At 40.9% G+C, this 24,399-nt stretch overlaps 2 protein-coding genes across 5 annotated transcripts in view; one reads left to right on the top strand and one right to left on the bottom strand.

Moving 5' to 3' along the window:
* Window positions 1-3,508: 3,508 nt before the first annotated feature.
* On the top strand, window positions 3,509-19,843 carry Rpe (ribulose-5-phosphate-3-epimerase). 4 transcript variants are annotated; one of them, XM_051154163.1, is made up of 7 exons: window positions 3,509-3,710; window positions 9,933-10,012; window positions 16,416-16,555; window positions 17,316-17,450; window positions 17,885-17,971; window positions 18,864-18,972; window positions 19,559-19,843. In XM_051154163.1, exons 1-6 carry the CDS (start codon window positions 3,589-3,591, stop codon window positions 18,960-18,962), a joined length of 663 nt encoding a protein of 220 aa, XP_051010120.1. In that variant the 5' UTR covers window positions 3,509-3,588; the 3' UTR covers window positions 18,963-18,972; window positions 19,559-19,843. The 4 variants fall into 4 exon arrangements, with proteins under 4 accessions (XP_051010120.1, XP_051010121.1, XP_051010119.1 ...); XM_051154162.1 differs by lacking the exon at window positions 18,864-18,972 and having other exon boundaries at window positions 3,514-3,710; XM_051154165.1 differs by lacking the exon at window positions 18,864-18,972 and having other exon boundaries at window positions 3,563-3,699.
* A 1,265-nt stretch (window positions 19,844-21,108) lies between these two features.
* The window catches only part of Kansl1l (KAT8 regulatory NSL complex subunit 1 like), an 88,482-nt gene continuing 85,191 nt past the window's right edge, over window positions 21,109-24,399 (bottom strand). Inside the window, exons 14-15 of the mRNA XM_051154161.1 lie at window positions 23,694-23,862; window positions 21,109-22,850 (exon numbers count right to left, since the gene is read on the bottom strand). Of these exons, the coding sequence (XP_051010118.1) occupies window positions 22,620-22,850; window positions 23,694-23,862 (400 nt within the window). The 3' untranslated portion in view covers window positions 21,109-22,619. The remainder of the gene's footprint in view (window positions 22,851-23,693; window positions 23,863-24,399) is intronic.

Raw genomic sequence — 24,399 nt, 5'->3', positions numbered from 1 at the left:
TATATTCTATATGCTCAAACGTTGACTGCGTTGGCTATGAAATGTACATGTATATATAGAGGAGACCTATAAACACAAATCATAAAGAAAATGATTTTTATGTTAGAATTGTTTATTAAATAAGCACAGCTTATATTGTGACTTATAAAATCAAATATATTTTGGGGCTATGGCCTCATTCACCAAGAGAATTAAAGTTAATCTATAAATTAATTAGAATAGAATTTAATATCCCCTAGGTCAGAAAATCAAGGCTATACCATCATCACATCTTGGCCTTTTGGCTGAGAGCAAGTGTGGGAAATCAAGGAGATAAGTTTATGTTATGACATCTTTACGTCATTTCTATTTAATGCTGAATTCATTTCTAAGTGCAGAAGTAGAGCTGTAAGTGGTTTTCTGGTTCTAAGCTGATATACATTTGCCTGTTAAAAAACTATGCTGCTCACTTAGCATTAGAGGCCTTATGTTTGGTAATTACAAGTGTCTCTGTTATGAGCGTCTAAATGTCTGTGCTTTGTTCCTGTTTTTGGATTCTTGATTCAAAAATCTCTATAATTGTGTCAGATATTTAAGAAGTATAGAGGTCAAAGAATTGTTAAATACTCAATAAGTTAACCCTAAATACCTTTATATATTTTAAATGTGTTGGACTGTTTGAGAAATGATTTTCCTGGTCTGTCTGCCTTTTAACTGTTGTGTATGGAAGTCTGTTAGAAACTTTTTCAATAAGCTAAGTAATGTTTTACCTTGAAAAAAAAGATGTGTCCACTCTGAAAAATAGGGGTGTATAGAGTGGAAATGTGTAGTGTTGGGACTTTTGAGATTTCACAAATGTGTGCATCTATTCCATTTAAGGTGTCCTTAAATGTGTTGAATGTAATGTATTGAATGTTTATGTGTGGTGACTAAAGTATCTATATGTATGTGCATAAGACTGTCACAAGATGTATTCTCAGGAGTACTGTTACCTGGAGTTTGAAGGAATAACTTAAAGAAAACATTTAGGGAAGATAAGCAAAAAAAAAAAAAAAAAAAAAAAATCAAGTTAACTGACAACCTTTTGTAATATTCAAAATGTGAGTAAGAACTAATTATCACATATGATCAATATAATATTAGTAAAAATTAAGTAATTTCTTAATATGTGATACTTAATATTTATCTCATTCAAAGGAAGGGTAAAACAGGCACCCACTTTACAGATACTTAAAAAAAAAAAACTACATCCAATGAAGATTGCTCCTTTGGAAAGTAACTTTATAGAGAGACTTTGGAATAAAAGCATATCACCCATGATAGTGGGTACAGATTTGTACTATTCAGAATAAAGCAGTTTAAATCCTGGATCCAGAATTTTCTAGAACAAACATTTTACTTTCATTTTTAGCATTCACTGCACTCTATAATTCTATTAACTTACTTGATTCCTCTAACAAGCAAAGTGAGTTACTGAGTGCCTTGGAACAAACCATAAGAACGGTAGTGTCAAAGGGCACAACTGGGCACATGACAGTGCTGGAGGTAACAGCTGGTTCCCTACTTTGAGCCTCTAAGAGTCACTTGAGACAGGATGGCTTTTCTCCTTTAGCATCTGTTCTTTCAGTCAGTGAAGAAGCTCCTCCACCTTGCTGCCACCTCTTTGAGTTCCGAAGGAAATAATAGTGTTTTCACCAAGATCTGTAGCGAAGAAAGGATCATAAGTGAATAGAATTATAGCCCAAAACATGAGCTAAATACCTTCCTTGAGTTATGCAGGATACTTTACTTCTGGAGGACCCTCCAGACTTGGCTGCTGTCACGTAGAGCCCCACTTTTACTCTGTGACCTCACACTACCAATCCATGGCCTTGTGTCTCAGCGGTGAAAAAGCTGTCCCATATCCTCTTTACTTTTGTGGGACTCAACTGCAGCATTTCAGAAGCAAACTTTGATTTGACACTCAGGAGAATAAAAACAAGTTGAGGGCAGAATGTATTTGGAAAAGTTTATGATAAATTTATTTATATTATTTAAGGACCATTTAGGATCATAAATCTATGTACCTCCATGATATTTTTTAATCGTCACTGTGACCATGGGATTAAAGTCCTTTATTAGCCATTTTGTAGGTAAAAACAAAGGATTAACTATATAGACAACTTCCCTCAGATGACTATAAAGTCTGTTATGAATACTGACTGACCAAAGAGCATGGAAAATGCATACAAGTAAATACTGAGATGTTTATGAAAGATATTTATGAAAGTTATTGACTTCTGTGTTTGAATATGCACATATAATAAAAATAAATCTAAAATCGTTTACTGTGCTCTAATTTCATTTCTCTCCATTGGGAATGGACCAGCTCGCTCAGGATTGTTTTCGAAGGCCTGGAGTGTGCCCTCCTTTATTCATCTCTTGTTCCTCAGACCTCTACTCTATACCTGGCCTAATGTCACCCATCCGGGAAACAGCTTCCGGCCCTCCACCTGCACACTTGCTGTCCACCCGCTGGCACTTCTCATCACCTGTCTTTCAAAATAAAGCAGAAGGCAGATAAGGGAGACCTGGAGCCACCTTGACTTCACTGCCCAGACTGTGGCCTGCCGGAATGCTGGAATGTTCCAAAGTCAGGACGTTGAAGATTTCGTTGTCCTCTGACTGTGGCTGTTGAAACCATGGCATCTAAATTACCCACCAGCTATGTTTTTAGTAGCTTTTTGAGGTACCCTGTCCTTGCTCTTTAAGAATTGCTCTTGTTCACTCTATATTCACATAGATTTCCATTTCTTCCTGAATACATTTGGCATTCGGACACTTAGCCATTTCAGTAATTACGGCTGAACAGTAAAACAACTCCATCAACTCTGTCTTCTGCAGAGGAAGCAGGAGTAAAGAAGCCTAAGAAATTCCTACGCTGAGTACTTCCGCAGTCACCTCTTCTCAGCACCTAGACCAGGAACATCACGGAAGAGAGGACTGAAAGACTAAGAGGTAGAGAGTGGGGAGAAGCGCTATGAAATGCTGACCGCAGGATATGACAGTGCTGATGCAATTCTGAGCCGGCAGGCAACTGTGGATACCTGCACAAAACCTACAGACACACCAAGATATTTAAGTAGGAGAGAATAAATGGGAAGAGAAAAGGGGTCAGGACGAGTAGCAGGGGAGAGGGTAACGATATTTAATATGATCACAACATACAGTATACATGTATGAAAGGGTAAAAAAAAATAAAATTTAAAAACTAAGTCCTACATTGAGGCAGTAGTCTAGCTGATAAGCCCGTTGCACAATACTCAATAAACTATTTTTCCTTACCAAAAAAATAAAAAGGGAGCCATTATACTAAGAAGACAGGAGGCCCTTGAAAAATCCATCAGAGGAGGTGGAAGCTCCGCGCCGGCTCCGCCCCTAGCCAGCCAGCTGAGAGCCCCGCCCCTCGGAGGAGGCGGGACATCCTCGCCGCAAGGCAGCTGCTTCCGGCAGAGTCCGGAAGACAGTGACGGGAGCGAGGGGGCGGAGCCAGTGCTGTGCGCCCAATCGGGACCAAGTGTTGGCTGGCCCGGGCTCTCGTGGGCTCACTCGCTCTAGGGAACCGGCACCATGGCGTCGGGCTGCAAGATCGGCCCGTCCATCCTCAACAGCGACCTGGCCAACCTGGGGGCCGAGTGCCTGCGCATGCTGGACTCGGGGGCCGACTACCTGCACCTGGATGTAATGGACGGGTAACTCCGCGGGGCTCGGGGCGGGCTGGCCACGCGGGTCGCGTCGCTGCACCTCAGCGAGCGCCTGTTGGGTGCACGGCACCCCTGTGCGACCGACGGGCGGCCTCGCCAAGCGCGCTGCTGAGGGCACCGAGCCGGCCCCGGCTGCCTTCGGAGCCCAGTCCCCAGCCCTTCCCCACACCCGGTAACCTGTGCTGATAAGACCCCGGGAGCCACCGTCAGTGTTCAGGACACTTGTTTCATAGGGAAACTGAGGCCCAACGGGACAGGCACGACTTGCTCAAAGTCAGATAACTAGTTTCTTGACAAAGCCGGGAGTCCGACTCGTCCGCGGTTACGAGCTGGACACCTGGATGTGATAATTAAGTGAGACCACTTGCTGACTAACAAGCTGCTTCAGCCTTCGTCGAGGTTCGGTTTCAGTGTTAGGAAAATGGAAGTGTTACTGATAATAGAACGCTCCGCGTCTTTGGAAAAATGAAATGAGCAAGTCCAGAGCCTGACATGTAACAGATTCTTTGCAGTTCTTAGTTGTATCGAGTAACCAATCGAATTCTGATTTTCCTGTCTATTTTCTATTCAGGCACCCCTGCTCTTCAGGGAGGTCAGTTTTTTGTTTTTTGGTTTTTTTTTTTTTTTTTTTTTTTTTGTAAGTAATCTTTAAGCACTGTAGTTCTAGCTTATAACGCTCAGAATCAGGGTACAAGTTTCCTAAGTTGGTTATAAAGTGAGTAAGCAAACCTAGACCCAAAGGAGGCCATAAGACTTGCTCAAGATTACAGAAGATTGTGACAGACTTGGAACTTGAATCTTCTTGGCTTTGACTAGCATTTCCCATTGTAAGTTAGCGTAAAATTAGAAAAAAGCCTTGGGGTGAGATAGAAAAAAAATAAGTTTATTTTAAATAAGCAAATCTGTTTGCCCTAAGTCACATTGGCAAATATGTATTATTTACAAGAGGTTCATTAGTTTTTCTTGTTGGGGGTGGAACGGGGTGTTGATATTCTGTTTTTGAGACAAGGAAGGTCTATGTAAATCGAACTGGCCTCAAACTCAGAATCCTGCCTCATCTTCCCAACTGCTGGGATTACAAGCATCTGCCAGCAAACTCAGCTGCGCCTTTTCTTTTCTTTTTAATGCCATTGGCTTCTCTGTAGCAATTTTGTCTCCTTTTGCTCTCTGTGGATGGTGGTTGGTTTTGGTGCCTGAGGAATTGTAGGGTCTCACCATGAGATAGGCTCCATGTATATAAATGAATCTGTTTGTTACGGAATGAATGGATGGAAAACATTTCTTTTCAGTTTACTAATAGGAATATTGGTGATAGCAGTATTTAGAAGCACTTGACTTTCTGTTCTGGTACTTCTTTTAACCTTATTTTTTTAATGCCTTTTTTTTTTTTTTTTTTTTTTTTTTTTTTTTTTGAGTATAATGAAATAATTTCCTCTCACCAGACCCTCTCATATACTATTTGCTTCCTTGTTCTCTTTCAAATCTGTGGCTTCTTTTGAAATTGTTATTACATACATACATGTATGTGTCCACAAGTACATAAATGTGACCTTCTCGGTGTCTGTGGTGTTCCTTGTGTGTATGTTTTTAGGGCTGGCTATCTGGTAATGAGTAAGACTGTGCCTCCTGCTCTCAGCATTCTTCAGTTATCTAGTTCTTTGTGAGGGGCCAGGGCCCTGTGGGCTGTTCAGGTCCTTTTTGAGGTTAACGTGCTATCAATGAAGACTAAGGTACAGTGCTGAGTCTCCTAGGCACCCCCCTGCCCCCCCCAAAAGTAATGGTAGAACCAAGGTTAGAAGCAGTGTAACAGCCAACCAAGTCTCAGAAATGCTTTTTGTTGGTCCTGGGCTTCCACACTTTATGTCCTGGACAGGCCAGTACTAATTTATATTTGTATTATTTTATTTCTCTCCTGATGTAAAGTCCCTGGGAGCAAGGCTCTGTGTCTCTTGAAGTAAAGCTGTGTGCAGCCATCTTATCATTGCTTAGTAACAGCAGGAAGCATTTCTGAAAGTCACTTTGCCCCTCCCAACCGACCCCCTCTTCCCACGGCAGACAAATGTTTTGTAAATACCACCAAGATTTTTAATTTTTTATATTGTTACTGGCTAGGAAAGCCTAATTTCTTCATGTACAATTTTTAAGCCTTTTAATCTTTACCTACTTCTATTTTTCCCCTTTAAAGTAAAAGCGTTTTCTATTCATTTTTGAAAGAGGAAACCAGTTTAGGGAAGTACAGTCTCCTTCCCATCGCCCTGGCAGAGTAGACTGAAGCTGATGAAGCTGGTTGTCACCTCCTCAGCCATGTGCTGCAGGACAAAAGCGAACTCTGGCATCCTTTTACAAAGGTGGCCAGCCTCAAAATAGTTTCTTCCCTTCTCCACTGAATACCCGCCTCCCAGGCTTTGTTTTGTTTTGTTTTTCCTGCTTAAAACTGAATTTATTTAGAAAGTCGGAAACTGGGTTGGGAAACACTAGGTGGCCAGACACAAGTATGGTTAAGTATCTGAAATATACAGGGCTGGTTTATTTTTTTTTTCCCCCGGAAAAACATTTGAGGAAATCGCTGGCATGTGGTGAACCCAACCATAGTAGCAGAGCAAATAACTATTTGTAAATTAGTCATCAGGATTTTAACTTGGGGAGATGTCACATGAATACTGAATTTCTGACTTTTGGGAGTGGGACATGGAAGAATTGGCCACCATGTTCTGTATTCTGGTAAGGCCATGAGGAGCTGGAGTTGAGTGAGGCAAGCACCTTTAAGCCACTTAGTTACTCACTGTGTCCTGTGCCTTACCCCCTCCAGCCTGTCTCATCTGTTGAGTTTTGCTTTCCAGTTGTTGTCTGCCAACTGCCACCAGCCAGTGCCTCTATGACTCCTGGTTCACAGGAAGATTGCTGGTGCTAGTCTTGGTACATTTTGTACTGACTTTGATCATCTTACCATTTTGTTTGTTGATCTGTCTGCAATAGACGAATTCTAGTTATTACTAGAGCACAAGGCTGGTGATGGAAGGAGAGATGAGAGAGGGCGCTTACATTCCTGCACTACAGTAGCTATGGCTTAATCCCAGCAAACTCCCTGTTTTGAGAAGGAGGAAGTCTTTGCTGCATTTTATTTCTTTCAGGTTTTACTCCAAAGGATTGAATTTGAGGGGGGAAATGTCAGAATTGGGGGAATTCCCTCTCTTTAGAGTGAATTAATTTAGGATTTTATAGTCTGGTAAGAAATCTGAAGCATTTGATAAAAATTCATGTTCTTAGGTCTCAGTAGCCCTCATGAAGTGGCTGTAAACCCCTTGGTAGTTCATGTGGGCCGGCAGTTCCAAGACACCCCATGCGTTTTTACCATTTTTTGATTATGGCTTAGCCACAAGCCTTTAGTTCGTTGTGAGAATCGTGGCTCATTTTGTGCTCTTGGTGAATTCAGTTAAGCCAGTTCATTGAGTTCGTCACCAGGAGCACAGATTGTTCACATAACTTGACAGTCAGTAGTTTTATATTATTCTTGAGTTTCTCAAGTAAACTTGTATTTATTTGCTTCTGAGCTTCTCCGCCCATCTTTTGTCACTATATTTGCTTTCATAATAGATGAAACCTAAATTTGAGCAAACTAATTTTCAAGGCCACACAGTAAATTAAAAGAACAGTATATGTAATTAAAGTTGTAGGACAGTCCTTGGGGTTGCTGCCTGCTTACCTGACGCTTATTTTTCAGTGTCAGTAGCATGAGTGGGCCATCAAGCCCCGATAGTGATTGCCCAAGACAGGCCGTGGGATAATCTTCTAAATGCTTAGAAATGAAACCTCCAAGGGGCGCGCGGTTCGCACACTTAGCCACACTCGCCCACTCGTTGGGTCCTGCTCAGGTTGGTTCTGAGTGTGAGTTCCTGCCATCTCCCCAGGTCTGTTGTTCTTGTTGTCACTGTATTGGCAGTGAACGCAGTGATTAAGAATGGACTTTGTAGCTATTGCTCGTGTTAACTCTTGCTACCAGCACTCACTGGCCAGATGACCCTGGGCTGCACTCTCAGCCATAAAACACAGGAGCTGCTGTCCATGGGCCACCAGATGCAGAGTTTAACGGATGGGAAGTGTTTGGAACTTATACCTAGACCACAAGTTCTTCTACAGCACTTCTCTTGCCTCTCATCTAAACTTAAAAAGCCTTAACCGCTGGGCAGTGGTGGCGCTTGCCTTTGATCCCATCACTCAGGAGTCAGAGGCAGGAGCATCAGATCTAAGGCTAGCCTGGTCTACAGAGCGAGTTCCAGGACAGCTAAAGCTACACAGAGAAACCCTGTCTCAAGAACTAAAACAAACAACTCAAAAAGCCTCTGCCATGGTTGACTCTTTTACTCCTCCCTGTTGGCGGGCGCTCTTAGTTCTGCCCATCTTTATCATTTTTACTGATTGCTAGCATTAACGTCTGCCTGCCTTCATGCAGCTTATTGTCCAGTCCGTCTTCAAGCGTTATTGTATTTTATTACCTGCTTCCTGCCCTAATAGCCCAGCTGATATTTATAGTGCAGTAAACACCAAGCACCTGCATGTGGCATTGATACCCTTCGTCTGGTGGAGCCTGCTCCCGGCTTGTCCACACCTTTTCCCCTTTGACCTAAGCTTGGTCTTTTCTGCCTTCACTTCCTTCTCAGCTGTTTCTGATCCTACCCATCTCGATGTTCCACAAGTCCCGCGATCTTGTGATCTTGTAGTGCTTCAGATTCCACAGAATCCTTGCTTCGTTTTAGTCCTGCTTTTGTCGTTCTCTTTCTTCACATTTCCATGGCGTCATCGTTTAGCTTCTCTCAAAGCCTCGATTCAGGAACACAGCACTGTACTTTATTTCTTGCTAAGGTAGCAGGTGAGTGGGATTTCATCTTCTCTTTCCCGTGTTCTGTGCACAATGGGCCTTATCGGCTGCTAGGCAAAGTGAGAGCAGGAAAGGGGTGCAGGCTGACTTTGTGCCATCCAAAATGCTTATAGCCAGAATGGTCTCAGAGTTGGGATTTTATTTGGATCTCAGAATATTTGTGTGTACCTAATAAGTTACTTTGGAGGTGCGACCCAGGTCTTAGTTCATGAAATTAAGGCAGTATTTCTGTAGCCAAGGATGACCTTGAACTCCTGACCCTCTTCCTTGCACCTCCCAGGTTATGGGGAAGTGCACCACATACACCGTCACAACAGTTTAGACTTTCTTGTCAGTGTGCCTGCAGCCTGTCATATAGTGAGTGAGACTTGCCTTTTGTGTGCCCCAGTTTTATAGGATTTCAGATTAGGAGTGCTTAGCCTATGTTCTTTATGTTCTACAGGAACAGGCATCACTTAAGCTCATAGGCCATTGAGGAGAACTATCACAGGCGCAGCTGGGAAATGTAGTGCCTTGCTGGGTTAGCTTCCTACTTACAGCTGTCCTGCAGCTGTAGTTGGGGAATTACGTTGTTGACCCTCTCGCCAGTGAGATGGGGTTCGGTGAGTGAAGTGAAGACAGACGGGATTGTAAACTCTTGGCTTGTGTCTTTATAAAACACAGTACATGCTGCACCCAGCACAGGACCTGCACATGGGAAGGGTTTTTCCTAAATATTTAAGTGAGCAAGTGATAGGACAGGAAGATGAACTAAGGAAGTTAAAGGATGCTTTGGGGTTGGTGTCAGGCTGACTTAATTTGAATTCTGTTCCACAGATTACTAACAGGCCGATTGAAGGGCATTAGTCACCATGTTCTTCATTTTTATTTTACTAGTCTGAAGTATGAAGAAAGATAGGTTACCTCTCAATATACCATGACTAGATCTGATAAGCATCAAGTTACTTTTTAATGGTTTGTAACTAAACTGTAATTTAGCAGTCTGTGATTGAAGTGCATTAGAGGCTAGGTTCAGGACACCTGTGTTAGAGGCCTAAATTAACTAGCATAGCACTTGAGTGAGTCAGGAATTGCCTTTTGTCATCTTTCCATTTCTGGTGCCATGGGTTATGACATGTCATTATGAAGATATATGTGACAACAAACATGAATTGTAAACCTGATCTTACCTGGCTATTTTTGTTTAATTTCATTTAATATTAAAAATGTTAAGGATTATCTGAGGAAAAATGCAAATTAAATGTTCCCTTGTTCTCTGGTTAGAAGTCATATTGAGAAATGCAGAGGTGAAATTGAGAATGTTTTCAGAGTAAGATTTTCTTTTTGTCTTGTAGGCACTTTGTCCCCAACATCACTTTTGGTCACCCTGTGGTTGAAAGCCTCCGCAAACAGCTAGGCCAGGACCCTTTCTTTGGTAAGTGGGATGTTAGACCACGTAAAACGGATTGTAGTGCTTGAAGGGGTCTATTGCTCAAGTTCATCTTGCACCCTTGTGATTTCTCTGGTTCTGTGGTTTCGTTAGCCTGATGCTAGCAATCCAGCGCCTTTGCTTCCCCAGGGCGTTGAGTCTGATTCTGCTGAGGGTCTCACTGCCAACCGTCCACTCGTTTGTTTTGCCTGTGTATATGTGGGCAGTGTCCGCCGAGGCCAGAAAATGGCATTGGAGCTCCAGAAGGTTGTGAGCCACCATGGGGGTGCAGAGCACTGAACCAGGGCCCTGTGGATGAACAGCCCATCCTCTTAACTGCTGAGTCACCTCTCTACCCCCAACTTAAGGCCAAACAGGCACGATTACCCTAAGTGTAACTAGTAGTTAGATTTATGATTCAACTAAGTGGTCCAGCAGCCAATTTATTTCTTTCAAATGTGAGCTTTCTGAAGAAGTGCTTCATTCAGTGTCATCGGATACTACATAAGAAGATTTTGTTGTTGTTGTTTTTTATTTCTTTTTTTTTTTTTTTTTTTGAAAGATCACTCCAACCCAGAAGTTATTTGAACTAAAACAGATCCAAGTTCATGTTTTGTGTAACTTGTATAATTATGTAAAACTTAAGTGTTTGCCAGTAGGACAATCTTATGAAGGACTCTAGTTGTGGTGTTCAGTGTGGAAGCTCTAAAACTCATATTTAGCTACTTAAAATACAAATTTAGTTTCTCATTTACAATAGGCATATTACAGGTTCTCGGCAGCCTCATGTCTTCTGACTGTTACCAGCAGCGCCACAGGGCACTCATTCTCACTAATGCAGACTGTTCTGTGTGTCTAACCTTTTGACATGCAACATGCTGTTGTCATACACAAAATTCACACCCGAGAATCACATAGGTTAGTTACAAAAACGAAATAAAACCAAACATCTCATGTAAAGTAAGCTTACATTTTTGTGTTGGTCTTATTTATAGCCATCCTTCAACTAATGCAGGCTGAAAGGATTCTTGCATTTTGAGAAGAACAAAGAAAACATGCATTTTACTGCATGTCTCCTCACACGTTCATCTTTTAAATTTTATGTAATTGAATTATAATCTCGATTGTGTTACAAATTATTGTTTTGGAAAGGAGTTTTCCAAGTGTTCTTGTTGAATCTGCTCAAATTTTGGGTCATCACTGTTAAAATTAAATTTGTTACACTATGAGAAGTGATGAAACAAATCACACTGCGCCCACAGACAGTAACCACACATCCCACTGCTCTGCCTTTCTCACTAGTTTTTCCTTTTTATTCTGACTCACAGTCTAACTTGTTAGTATTTGCTGTACCTTTTATCATCAGTCTTCCCTTCTACAGTGCCATCTTCATATGCCATCCACTTTTTCTAACTGGATTTAGGTGGATATGGATGATACGTATATGTATATAAATTTGCTAATGAATGTTTTAGGACATTTGTCCAAAATAAAATGAATACACTGTTAATACTTGGGATCTATTTGGTTCAGTTGTTAGATCTTGCTTGTTAGGTGATTGACGCATGGCAGCATTTTAAGTAGAGCAGGGCTAGAGAGGTGGTTCCACAGTTGAGAGCATGCCCTACTCTTACAGCAGACCAGGCTTTGGTTCCCAGCACCCGAATCAGGTGGTTCACATCCACATGTAACAACTCCCTTTTCTGGCCTCTGTGAGCACCTGTACTTATGTGCACATGCCCACACACAGACGCACGTACATACATAATCGAAAGGAAAATCTTTAAATATAAATAAACAAATAGTTTATAAATTGTATGTACAGTGTCTAAGGTTCTGGGGATTTTGCTGGTGAAACTGGAGGTCCGGACTAGGGCCTTGCACACGCCAATTCCAACCATAGCCTTTTACTACTTTAAAAAAAAAATTAAAAATTTTTATATGTATTTGTGTGTGTGTGTGTGTGTGTGTGTGTGTGTGTGTGTGTGTGTGTGTGTGTGCAGGTATGCATGTGCCTCAGTGACACGGTGCACTGTGGAGTGGAGGTCAGGACAGCTTTTGGGAGTCATTGTCCCTCTTCCCTATTGAGGCAGGGTCTGTCTTTTGCATGCTACTTGACCTCGCTGGCCTGAGAGATTCCTGGGTACTCTCTCTACATCCCATCTCATCATAGGAGTGCTGAGACTATACGTGGGATTACACTGCTGTATCTGCTTTTCATATGGGTTCCAGGGATCAAACTCAGGTTGTCGGGCTTGCGTGGCTAGCACTTTTATCCACTATGCCATCTCCCTAGCCCTCTTTCTAGTTTTACAGCAGGTCTCCTGACATTCCTCTCTATACCCCAGGCTGCCCTTGCATTTGGAATCCTCCAGCCTGGACCTCCTCAGATGTTTATATTACAACTCTGTATTAGCAGGCTTGCCATCCAAGAAATAAACTAAGGCCGTGGTCTGCCCCCTTGGGAACCATGGGAATTGTCTTCAGCTCCCTTATGAGGTCAAAGCCATCTTCACAACACCAAGACATTACTTGTCATTGTCCATACTGGTGCTGCAGATCAGTGGTGAGGTACTTTTTTGGCGTTGTAACCGAGTCAGTAGTGTGATGCATTGGATCCCTCCTGTAATGACTGTGCACTTCACTGTTGTATGCGTGCTGCTGTGTGTTTGCAGTATGTATCTTTGGTGAAGCAGTTTAGAGTATTTACTAATAAGTTCATATTTGAAGAATGTGTTGTTGATTCCTGTGACAGAGCAAGAAGAACAAAGCACTTCCAGTGCACTTGCAGTGACCCCTGTCTTTGGCCAGACAGTTGCACAATTGTTTAAGCTAAGCTAGCTGCCTTTTCTGAACACCAGTTTTCTCTTGGAAAGAACAAAAAGGACAGCTAAGCTGTTTGTCCTAGAGAAGAACTGTAAGTCAGCTTGTCACTTCAACGTTTCCTGTGTCTGTTGCCAAAGAGCTTATAAGTAGACAACATAGTATCACAGAGCTGCTGACCTCTGCGCTTGGCCCTACCTGGACACATCATCACAGGGCTGTGTTCTGATAAATACATAGTAGGCTGAAAGCATCGTAAGCCACAAGTGCGTCCAATGTGACTAACACCTAACACATCGTGCTTGAACCTTGCCTACGTAGCTGTGCCCAGAGTACTGAGCCAGCCTACAGGAGGGAAAAAAGCACCTGTCATTATCAAGTGTTGACTGCCTCTTGTGACTTATCATTAGTACCTAGAAGACGCCGTCCCTACACTGTACAGTGCACATAAGACGGGGGTTTGAGGTTTGGGAATGGGGCAGAGTGGGGACCTCGTGTAGCTCAGGCTGGCCTTCAACTCTTGATTCTCCTGACTCTACCTCCAAAGTACTACAGACCCTTGTGCAAGACCATACCTGATAGAGAGTGAAGGTTCTTAGACTTTCTCCAGACTTGACCTTTCTCCTGAGAAATTGTTATGCAGTTCTGGGTATCTAGATACATAAGCATATAAATTGTACATTTACTGCTAATAAATCCTAAAGTAATTGATTTTAAAACATTTTTACCATTTATTCAAAATGAATGCAAATTAGCATACTAATAAGATGATATGCTTACCTTTAAGTAAGGACTGTCTTGGCTAAATATTTGTTACTGCAGGACATAGTGTCATTATGATTCTCTTACAAATCTGTGTTAAAGCCGAACATAATTAAACACAGCACTTAGTAAGCAACAACTCATGATAGAACAGGACAGTCAGTGTGTTGTAATTATGGGAACGCAGTCTCTATCAGACTTTTTTTTACTATAATCCTTGCAATAATGTAAGATGATACTTAAAGGAAGCATCTATGACTGGTTCCATTTGCCACCATTATACTTGTGCCATGTTGCTAATAGCGAGTAAAAAATAGAGGTCAGCAAGATAATCCAGAGGATAAAAGTGTTTGTCTTGCAGGCTCGACAACCTGCGTTGTATCCCTTTTCCCATCCCGACTCCGAACAGTGGTCCTCTGAGCTCCACATACATACCACGGCATGCACCCACCTGTACTTATACATGCCATGCGCATACCCACTAATAATTTTCTAGAAATAGGGTAACTTGATCAGAAGCACTGTGCTGGTGAATGGGCAGTAGTGTATAGTGTGCGTACAGCAGTCAGAGCGCCTCAAAGAGCAAGTGGGTGTGTTGCACAATATAAAACTTTCAAAGCCTTTATTTCTAGAACTTTCTGTTGACATTTTAAAATAACATTTATTTTATGTGTGTGGGTATTTTGCCTACAGGTATGTCTATGAACTGCTTGCATGCCTGGGGCCAGTGTTTGGATCCCCTAAGACTGAGTTAGAGACGGTTGTACGCCGTAAGGAATCAAACCCAGGTCTTATGGAAGAGCAGCCCGTGCCCTTAAGTCCTGAGCCATCTCTCCAGCCTGTTTAATATTTTTAAACCACAGTTGACACCAGAAAGCCTCCAAAGTGAAAGTGTGCAAAGTAAACTGTGCAAAACGGAGGCCTGTTGTGATCTCTTAGTATTGTGTGTTGATTGATTAGCACTTTGACCTCCCTTAATTTGAATGTCTAGTCCATGTTATGCCTGTACATCGAGCCGGTGCCAACCGGAGAGAGTTAGGGTCTGTGATAGGACTACTGATCCTACGTGACGCTTGTACCTGGTAACGTGTCTTTGTTAGTTTACAAATGTATACCACTGCTGTTATTGTCTAGCTGTTTTCCACTAATCGTAGGTAACTTCTGAAGTATTAGAATTTATTTTTAAAATATAGCTTGGCAAGGCCAGAAATGTACTTCCTCTGAAAAAAAAAAAAAAAAGAAAGAAAGAAAGAAAAAAAAAGAAAAGGAAAAAAAAAAAAAACTCAGTACTCTTCACGATGTCCCGCACAGAATTGGTGACAGGATTATTTTGTGGTCTCACTTCTTTAAAGCAACACTGTCCTCATGAAACACATTTGGTTTTAAGAAGACCATGCCTGTGTTCTACTCACTGTGGGGATGAACATAAAGCTTTAGGCTGCCAACCTCCCTCCTGAGCCTGATGTCGCTCTCACCTGAGTTCCTGTCACAGTAGCCCTCTTGGTAGGACCTTGTCACTTCACATTAGGAATAAATCCCAGCAGCCTGCTGAGCTCTGCTGTCCTCCCTAAGCTGCCTGTCTCTCTAACATCATGTCCTCCTAGTGCGATCCAACCCCAGTTGTGTTGGCATTAGCTTTTTAATCTAGCTCGTATTTGATCTTACTGTGTTTATTGTCTCACCAGTATTGGTTTTCAAAATGACATGTATGATCAGTAGGCCCGGCTAGCAATCAATTAAGACACGGGCATTTGTTACATTTTTAAATAGCCTTAGTTAACCTGGGGCAGGGCAGATACCAATCCTCTAAACTACCTCCCATAGTAGGGCCTCAGGCATGGGATCCCTGTCTCAATCCCATGCCATCTGCTTCTAATAACTTCTATCAAGCTATCCCCCACCTGTAATCCCATATACTTGCTCATTTTCTTCATCTGGGCTGGAGACTCCATCCACGCCACCAGCCATGTGCCTCTCATCCAGCTAACCCATGGCGGCCTTCCTCTCTTCACTCCAGGTCTCTCTCCTTTCTCTTCCTGGCCATCCTTTCTTCTTCTTCCCAGAATTCCTCTCTCTCTTAGCCCCACTTATCTCCTCTGCTCTGCCCAGGTGGGATGGCTTTTTAGTAAGCAAAAGGTGTGTCAGACAGCAAGCAGTAATTAACATCAAAACACATCAGAGTATCCCCCAACACACCAGAGTGAGCCCTAAGGCAGTAGAGGAACAGCTCGACTTCTGGCACCTAGAGCACCTACCTATCCTTGCCATAACAGTCCAATACAGGTCACCCAAAGAGCAAATGGGAGAAAGCAAGGCTGCATAGTGTGACTTCTCTAAAGTTTTTGAAAGTGGCATCTCCTGGACTGACATCTCAGTGTTCTGACTTCCATTCATTACTTCTTTTTTTTTGGTTTTTTTGTTTTTGGTTTGGTTTGGTTTGGTTTGGTTTGGTTTGGTTTGGTTTTTCGAGACAGGGTTTCTCTGTGTAGCCTTGGCTGTTCAGGACTCGCTTTGTAGACCAGGCTGGCTTCGAACTCAAAGCGATTTGCCTCCCTCTGCCTCCCAAGTGCTGGGATTAAAGGCATGCACCACCACCACCTGGCTTCCTTTCATTACTTTTCATACACAGCAGCATATGCTTTTTATGGAAGGGTGAAGACTATCTGTACTGAAGTTATAACTGATGACGTTGTAATGCCAGAACAATGTATATGCATAATGACAATGATAGCAACAACAGAGAACCCAAGCCTATAGGCTGACTCATCTGTGAGCCAGATATGACTCCTCTCAGTAATGCACAGAAGGTTTCTTTTGTCCCCAGATATGCACATGATGGTGTCCAGGCCAGAACAGTGGGTAAAACCAATGGCTGTGGCAGGTGCCAATCAATACACCTTTCATCTCGAGGCAACTGAGAACCCAGGGGCTTTGATTAAAGACATCCGGGAGAATGGAATGAAGGTAAGTCGATGATACTAGTTTGTCAAACTTTGAAAGATAAGCGGGAGAGAAAATGATAGGGAAGGAACTGGATGTGGGCAGCTGGGAGTCCAGAGTTAAAGTATGAAGTATTTGTAAGGGATGTTCTGAGGGTCATTCACTGCCTTTGGAATCATTGCCATGTAGAAACGAATGCTAGGACCCTGTCTGGCCTGAACTTGTCACTGAGAGGGGGAAGTAGACCCAGTTTCTCACCTCTAGAAAAGAAGCTGTTTGCTATTGATGCCCACAGGTGAGAAGGAAATCCGTTTTGTATAGTGGAGTGATCCTGGCTCTGTCAACCAAATGCTAACGCAGACCCAGTTTCCAGGAGTTGTTGGCCAGTACAAAATGAACTCCATGGGTTTGGTGGTTTTTGTGTGTGTGTGTGTTTTTGTGTGTTTGGGCTTCTTGTTTTGTTTTGGCTTTTTGTCTTTGTTTGTGTTTGTGTACATTTGCATGTATACTGCTTCTCAGGGAGGCAATATAAAGCGGTGGGTAGGGAGGGTCTAGGAGGAGGTGAGGACATGATCAGGTATATTGTAAGAAAAATAATTTTCAATAAGAACAAAAAATAAAGTGGCAAAAAAATAAATCCAAATTAAAAACAAAACAAAAAAGCTGATGGTATACTCTGGGTAATTTGCATATTCTGTTTTGTAAATTGGTTTTTTTTTTTTTTTTAACTAGGCTACAGTAATATGGTAGGGAAGTAATGGGAGTTAGCATTTGTCTGTTACAGGTTGGCCTTGCTATCAAACCGGGAACTACAGTTGAATACTTGGCCCCATGGGCTAATCAAATAGATATGGCCTTGGTAATGACTGTAGAACCTGGATTTGGAGGGCAGAAATTCATGGAAGATATGATGCCCAAGGTAAAGGAGTGTTCTATTCTGGGGTGAGGTTTTTACTGTAGGTGTGTATTCACTAGACATAACTGCAACATGTGTCATTGAGACATGTCCTGCTTTGGAGATGATGGGACAAATTCAGCATGATAGGTTTTAAAATTTAAACTAATATTTTAACCATGCTGCAGAGATTTTAACCTTAAATTTGTGGCCTTGGGTCACTTAAGAGTTTTATTACAGACTTTACAAAGCTATCACAAATTGTATGTCACTTGCAAAATTTTTATAAACACAACATGCATCAGCCTATCGAAAAGTGATCCCCCCGGTAATGTTGTGTATAGCCGTGTGACACACTTAGCGTTTTATTGCTAGTGTCAGCTCTGATGATTTGTGTGTTTGCTTGCTTTCCTCTGCATGTCCACTGTAGGAGTCACTGTTTCTTCATGTATGTCTAGGTTCACTGGTTGAGGACCCAGTTCCCAACTTTGGACATAGAGGTCGATGGTGGAGTAGGTCCTGATACTGTTCAGAAGTGTGCGGAGGTGAGACTGCTCCTCATCTGTGGCTAGGACGGTTCCTGTAGATGATACCTGCAGTATGGTCCTGTCAACAAAGCATTGCTCAAGTCCATTACTTCTTGGGAATATTGCTTGTTTGTCTGTTTTTTCTTTCAAATTTAGGATTAAGAAAGTAAAGCACAAGTGAGTTTTGCTAAATACATAAACTGTTAAATAATAAATTTTAGAAAGAGTATATTAAATGTTAGCCATTAGCAAAATGGTTAAGTTCTTTTAAAAAATTACATCTCAACTGGAAAAAAAAGTAGAGAAACTTAACTGGCCTGATAATGCTGTTCTTTAGACTTTCAAAGTGTTAGCTACATGTTTGTGTTTCATAACAAGTAACTGTATTTCTTTTGAAAAATCAAGGCCTAGATCCATTGGCCTGCTTTGCTCAGGGAGCTACCCTTAGCTGCATTTTGCCTCTGCGTGGCAAGGTCAAGCTTTTCTGGAGAACTACAGGTGACCATGAGCCACAGGGTTCATTTTTATTCAGATTCTTCTATAATGGCCATGCTTTTCTGCCTGATACAAATGACTAAAAGTTTGGCAGTCACTGAGAAAGCAGAGACATGAGGGACAGGGGGAAATGTGAAGTTTAAGTTCCAGGCCAGCTCAGCCTACATAGCAAGACCCTAACTTAAAGAAAAAGCTTGGCAGTGCTAAGCATTTTGAAAGCAGCTAGACAGATGATTGCTGAGCTCACCATCTTTTAGCTCTATTTAAGTGGCTTTGACTTGAATGACTCTGTGGAGCTCAGAGGCATATTAAACAATACTCATATAAATTCTAACCCTGGAAAGACTGCTGTTAGAGATGTAATATAATATTCTGCTATGAAGTGACTGGGTCTCACTGGAGAAATTTTCCTTAGCTTAAGATTTTCCAGCTTCCAACAGTGAATCACAACAGACTGGGTTTCCCTCAGATCAGATCCCAGGCCCAGAGCCAAATTTGGAGTTATCTCATTTGAGCTCTTTAGGGTATGTGTTACACCCCCCCCCCCTTTTTTTTTTTTTTTTGCCTCTACATTAAAAAATGTCATGGGGACTATTTTCATTTTGGGCTTTTTTTTTTTTTTTTTAGACAGGGTCTCTCTGTGTAGCCTTGGCAGCACTCTAAACCATGATGGAACCTAAGAAAGCATAGTGATACATTTTTACATTATTTCTGACACAAAATGACAAGGCTTCTCATTTTCACATTGTCTCCTTTCAGACTTGCTAGAAACAAGCAGCTACAATTATTCCCTTTGTGTCTAGGGCCATGTGTTAGGAAAGGCCTGAATGGAACTAAAGGACCTAAGTATTTGAAGACGTATCTAAGTATTCACAGAGGTACTGTGTGCAGCTTAGGGCTAGTTAACCCAACAGTCCAGTGATTTGGTAGACTGATTTACAAATAATAGTGCGGCCTTGTTTATAAGCACTTTACCTTCTTACTCAGTGAAGTAGCGTGCTGCCATCAGCTTCTGGAAAAAAAACGCTGGCAGAGGCAAGGGTGGAACACTAGTCCGGGACTTGCGCTTTGGTTTCTCCTCCCTAACATGCAGCTGTGTACTTCTTGCAGGCAGGAGCTAACATGATTGTGTCTGGCAGTGCCATTATGAGGAGTGACGACCCCAGATCTGTTATCAACTTACTAAGAAATGTTTGCTCAGAAGCTGCTCAGAAACGTTCTCTCGATCGATGAAGCCACAAGGAACCCAGTTTCTCATGAAACCTTTTTTACTAGAAAAGACGAATATTGACTACCAAATCACATTGCAATTGAAGCAGTGCTGCATTCCAGTGATTAAAATCAATTGTGCAGGATGTTCAAGAGGTTAGGAATAACTACCTTTTTAGTGATGGAAGTATTCATGTTTATACTGGGAGAATGATTTTTGTAAAGAGTGAGAATATGATTTTGTTGATTAGACAGAAATATGTCTTAATGCCTAAAGAGGAAAATTAGCTACTATGAAAACTGTTTTTCTGTATTTTTACAAAGACTGTTCTGTTATTTCCCCGATTTGTCCCTAAACCAAAGCAAATGACATCCATATTTTCTTTGTTTCATGTCATTTGTGATTTGTTTATATGCCTGAGAATATGAATGGAATGGGACTAAAATGAGAAGCTTTGGTGGGGTGGCATGCCAAGGTCTGGCATCTGAAACATTTTTACTTTTTAATCTTACACTTGGTTTATTAAAAACTATAAAAATAATGTATGAAGCCTAGGGATTCTGAAGTGCAAGCACAGACTTTATCAAGGTATTTTCTTTGTTATAGCAGGTTACTTGGTAATGCCTTCCTGCCTCTGGTTCTCACTCAACTACTATTCTTAGGGGTGTGAAATAATACTGTTGTATTAGCCGGGAGCAGAAAGGAATCCGAGTCTCTCTTGGAAGCTCCACTGGGTTGTATAGCAAAGTTGGCCCCATTCTAGCTCTTTGATCGTAGTAAAATCACACAACCTGTTTTCACTATAAACTCACATATCTTGACTAGAACTATAACTCCTGTGGTTTGAGAATTAAAAGCATAACATGGTACTGGGGAGCTTACTGTTGTACTTCTAGACTGCAGAGGCTGCTCAGCACACAGTGGCAAGCATTGTTGTGTGAGCTATTAAGCACTCTGGTATAATCTATTAACTCCTAATTATCCTATAACTGTTAGAGCAGGTATTTTTGTCCTATTTAAAGACTAAAGAAAGTAGAGCTTTGCAATGGACTAGTACACAGAGTCCAATAAGAAGCAGTTTCTGGTGTGTGCTACTTCTCTAATTACAAACAAAGCTCCTGAGGTAGGTTAGAAAAAAGTTTTTTACTTTTGTTAACTTTAGTGTTTAACTATAACCCGCTAGCAGAATCAGAGCAAGTCAAAAATACTCTGGAAATACAGATTTTGACCCAAAGGAAGAAGCAGGCTACGAGGTGATAGGATACATGCTTAGTCCATAAGTAAATATTAATAACCATGTTTCCAGTTAATGAGAAACTAGAAATACATATTAGCCACTTCACTCTCTCTCCTGAATATGACAAGAACACAACCAGCATCACTAAATTTCTTTAGGCTACTGTGAGTTTTGAGAACTAAGGCTTTAAAAAAATAGACCACTGACAAATAGGCATGGAATAGAGCTTGCTTGGGCTTTTTCCTGCCCTATAAGGTAAAAGTTTATTAATACTTATTTTTATTTTAGCTTATGAAAGGTTTGTGCCATGAATAATAGCATTTAATCAAATCACACAATAAAAAGCATATAGAAATAACTTTAATTAAAAAACTATGTAAAAGATTATAATATCAGTCATGACAAAGATTTGAATTTATTTGCTGGGACAACTTGTATTTTTCTGGCTTTTGTTATCTTTTTCTTTAAAAATAAATGTACAGTAAAACTATAAGCAAAAGTTTGTAAGTATTGAATTTGAATGTTTCCCCTACCCCCCTTCTGCAGGGACCAGTTTAATTCCTAATCCTTAACAAAACCTTAAGTATCTAATCCCATAGACTCCAAGCCCAGTGCCCAGGATAGTCAGTAATATGGAAACTACAAATTGAGTAATCTTTCTTTGCATAACAAGAAATGGTTGATACAATTTGTCCTTAACTTTCATCTAGGGAAAAAAAAAATGGTATTACAGCTTCAAAAAGAATTTTCCTTAAGGTACACTCCTCAGTATTCTATATTAAAGTCTTGGTCTTAGAAAACGTGAATTCTTGATCTAGGATGCCTGTAAGAGTAGGTATTTATGTAAACTATGGCAAGGAGAAACCAAACTGGAAGACTTATATGTTGTGTTTTACATTTTAAATTGCTGTCTTGAAGAGGTACATAGAGCAAGTAAAACTTGGTGAATTTTCAAAGACAATAGTTTTTAAATGAATGAATATATTAAACTTTTAAGTTGCTTCTCTTAATTCTATTAGGAGTAAGCAGATATCCTGTGGTTAGTCCAAGAGTGAACAATGATTTCAAATAAATGAATATTGTGTTATCTGATATAAGAATTTCCATAAATAACTTATATTGGTTAAACAATTTTTAAGAATAAAAGAAAAAAATAACTCCCTCTCCACAGTCAGAGCTTTCAGATCTATTATCAGTCAACACCTGTGCTGGATATACATGGCAACTTACATTGCATAGAGTAGTTTATACATGCAGTTTTAAGACTAAGTATGTGTGCAGTATGTGTGTGTGTGTTCTGCATACACACTAGTATATTCTCATATATTATTGAGGCAATTTCAGTGAACTGCCATGAGAATAGAAATAAAGAAAAGATGTCATTTGATGCAAATCAACTGTATCGTCAGGGAGGGCTCTTACCTCAACCATTACCCCATAGTGTGATTTGGCATCAAATTGCAGCAGTTACTATCCTTGTGCTTGTGGTTTGTATTATTGACAAACACAAGTTACTAGCATTTGTGTAGGTGAAAAGCTAGCTACTTCTGTGATTCAGGAAGGAAAAATGAGCTTCTGGCCTGTTTCCTGAATAGTGAAAGATGGATACATGGAACACTTCCTCCTGTTCTGGAACTGACCAGAGGAGGTGGAAGATCCAGAGGAGGGTTTGGGTTTTTTCCTCTTTTCCTTTCAGTTTTGTAGTTTTCTTACTATACTTCCTGTCACCTATTTCTTTTAACATTAGTAACTCCTATACCAAAGGTTTTAGATTCTTCCACGCCATCTAACTGCATTTTTGGAGGGTGGCCATTCTCTGGTGTAGTGCTACAGAAGACTTCATCACGGAAGGCTGGGCTTGCTCCCTCAGTCGTGTCCTTTCTTTCTTCTTGGCATAATAAAGCTGCTGTGTCCTCATCCTTCAGTGGAAAAGCTCGTCGCTCCCACTGCAAAGACTAAGAGGGGAAACAATTTCAGATAAGTTTCACCTAATTTAGTTTTTTGTCAAAGAATTTGTAATGCCAAATTTTATCTTTCTTTAGCATATAAGTTCAGGCCTGTCAGAATGGAATATATTTAAAATTTCCTGACTTTAAGGAGTTATTTCTTCATTTTTGCCTCTGCTATGAAGAGTAAGTGCTGTCACAGAACATCTGTGTCAGTGTTCAGCCTCAGCATCCCTGAGGAAAGCCTCCAAAGGGTCTTGTACATTTGCTGCACTTCACCTCTACCTCATACACAGTGACTTTTTCTTCCTGGTTTTCTACAATGTGCATATTAGTTTCTATAGTCCCTCTATTCTTGATCTGGTTTTTTTGCTGTTGTTGTTTTGTTTTTTTGTTTGTTTTTTTAGTCACCTTTTATAGGGAAAGATGCATGAACTTTGTAGTGTTAGAATACACTCTGCTGAAGTAGGACTGGCTTTGTGTAGAGAGAAGTAAACTTTCTACTAGAAGCAGAGAAACAGAAATGGTGCTTACTAGGCACCGTATGTGGGTCTCCAGTGGTCAGACCTGTTTTTTAAAGAAAGTTTGATGGAACTTACCTAACAGGTAAGTAACTAGATAGGGGAAAGTTGTTATTGATACATTATGCCCCCCCCCAAAATAAAAAAATAAAAAGAAGTTATAAATATAATGGAACTAGCGTGTTCTACTACAGATCTTCCTGGACATACTAGACTGACCATCTTGTTGAATTTGATATGTGGTCAAACAATTTCCAATAAGCAGTTTCTGTACATAAGAGAAATGAAGTGAAAGGGGAAATAAAAACACAGTCACATAATTTAGGCTTACCTTAAGTTCTTGACCATCATCCAAAGAAAGCGAGTCCTGAGCCCACACCCTGGAGCTCTCTTCTGGGAGCTCTAGCTGGCTTTCGGCAGCACACTGCTGAGTACTGCCAAGTTCACCTGAGTGTTCCTTCAGAACCAAGTCCTGCCCGTCTGCATTTTTACTGTAAGCTCTAGCAAGGAAATAAACGGATACAGGGTATCACTAGGTCAGTACTGCTTTTTCTCAACATTTCTACCCGATGCCATCTGATGATCTTTCCAGTGCTGTCTTTACAAAAGACTTTTATTCAGGGTTTGAATACAGTGCTTCAGCATCATTGAGCACTCCATCACATTGTTAGCTATTTAGTTTTTACAAAACAGAAAAGGCTGTGCACTTGCCCTTTGCAGTCTTTGAATTCTCTTTACTATGTAAGTATTTTAATATGTGAAAGCCTCAATTCACATTTTTCCTCTATTTCTGGAAAGTTGTATCCCTTTAATGTGGAAAAGAACAGGAATTTTAGAGTCTCACTTCTATTAGAAGAACTCTTGCAACTAGATGTACAGTACATCTGACCACTTAAGCGAGAAAGGACTTTAATAGTACTTAACTAACTGAAGGACAGTCCAGAAGGGAAGAGACTGCTAGGTTTTATGTGAACTTGCTTTTTTAGTTGTGGATATATTAAAAATAGTGAAATACAACTACAAAAATACAGATATTT

The sequence above is a fragment of the Acomys russatus genome, chromosome 12, assembly GCF_903995435.1.
Source record: "Acomys russatus chromosome 12, mAcoRus1.1, whole genome shotgun sequence".
NCBI classification, from domain to species: Eukaryota; Metazoa; Chordata; class Mammalia; order Rodentia; family Muridae; genus Acomys; species Acomys russatus.
This window is presented reverse-complemented; position numbering and strand designations above follow the sequence as displayed.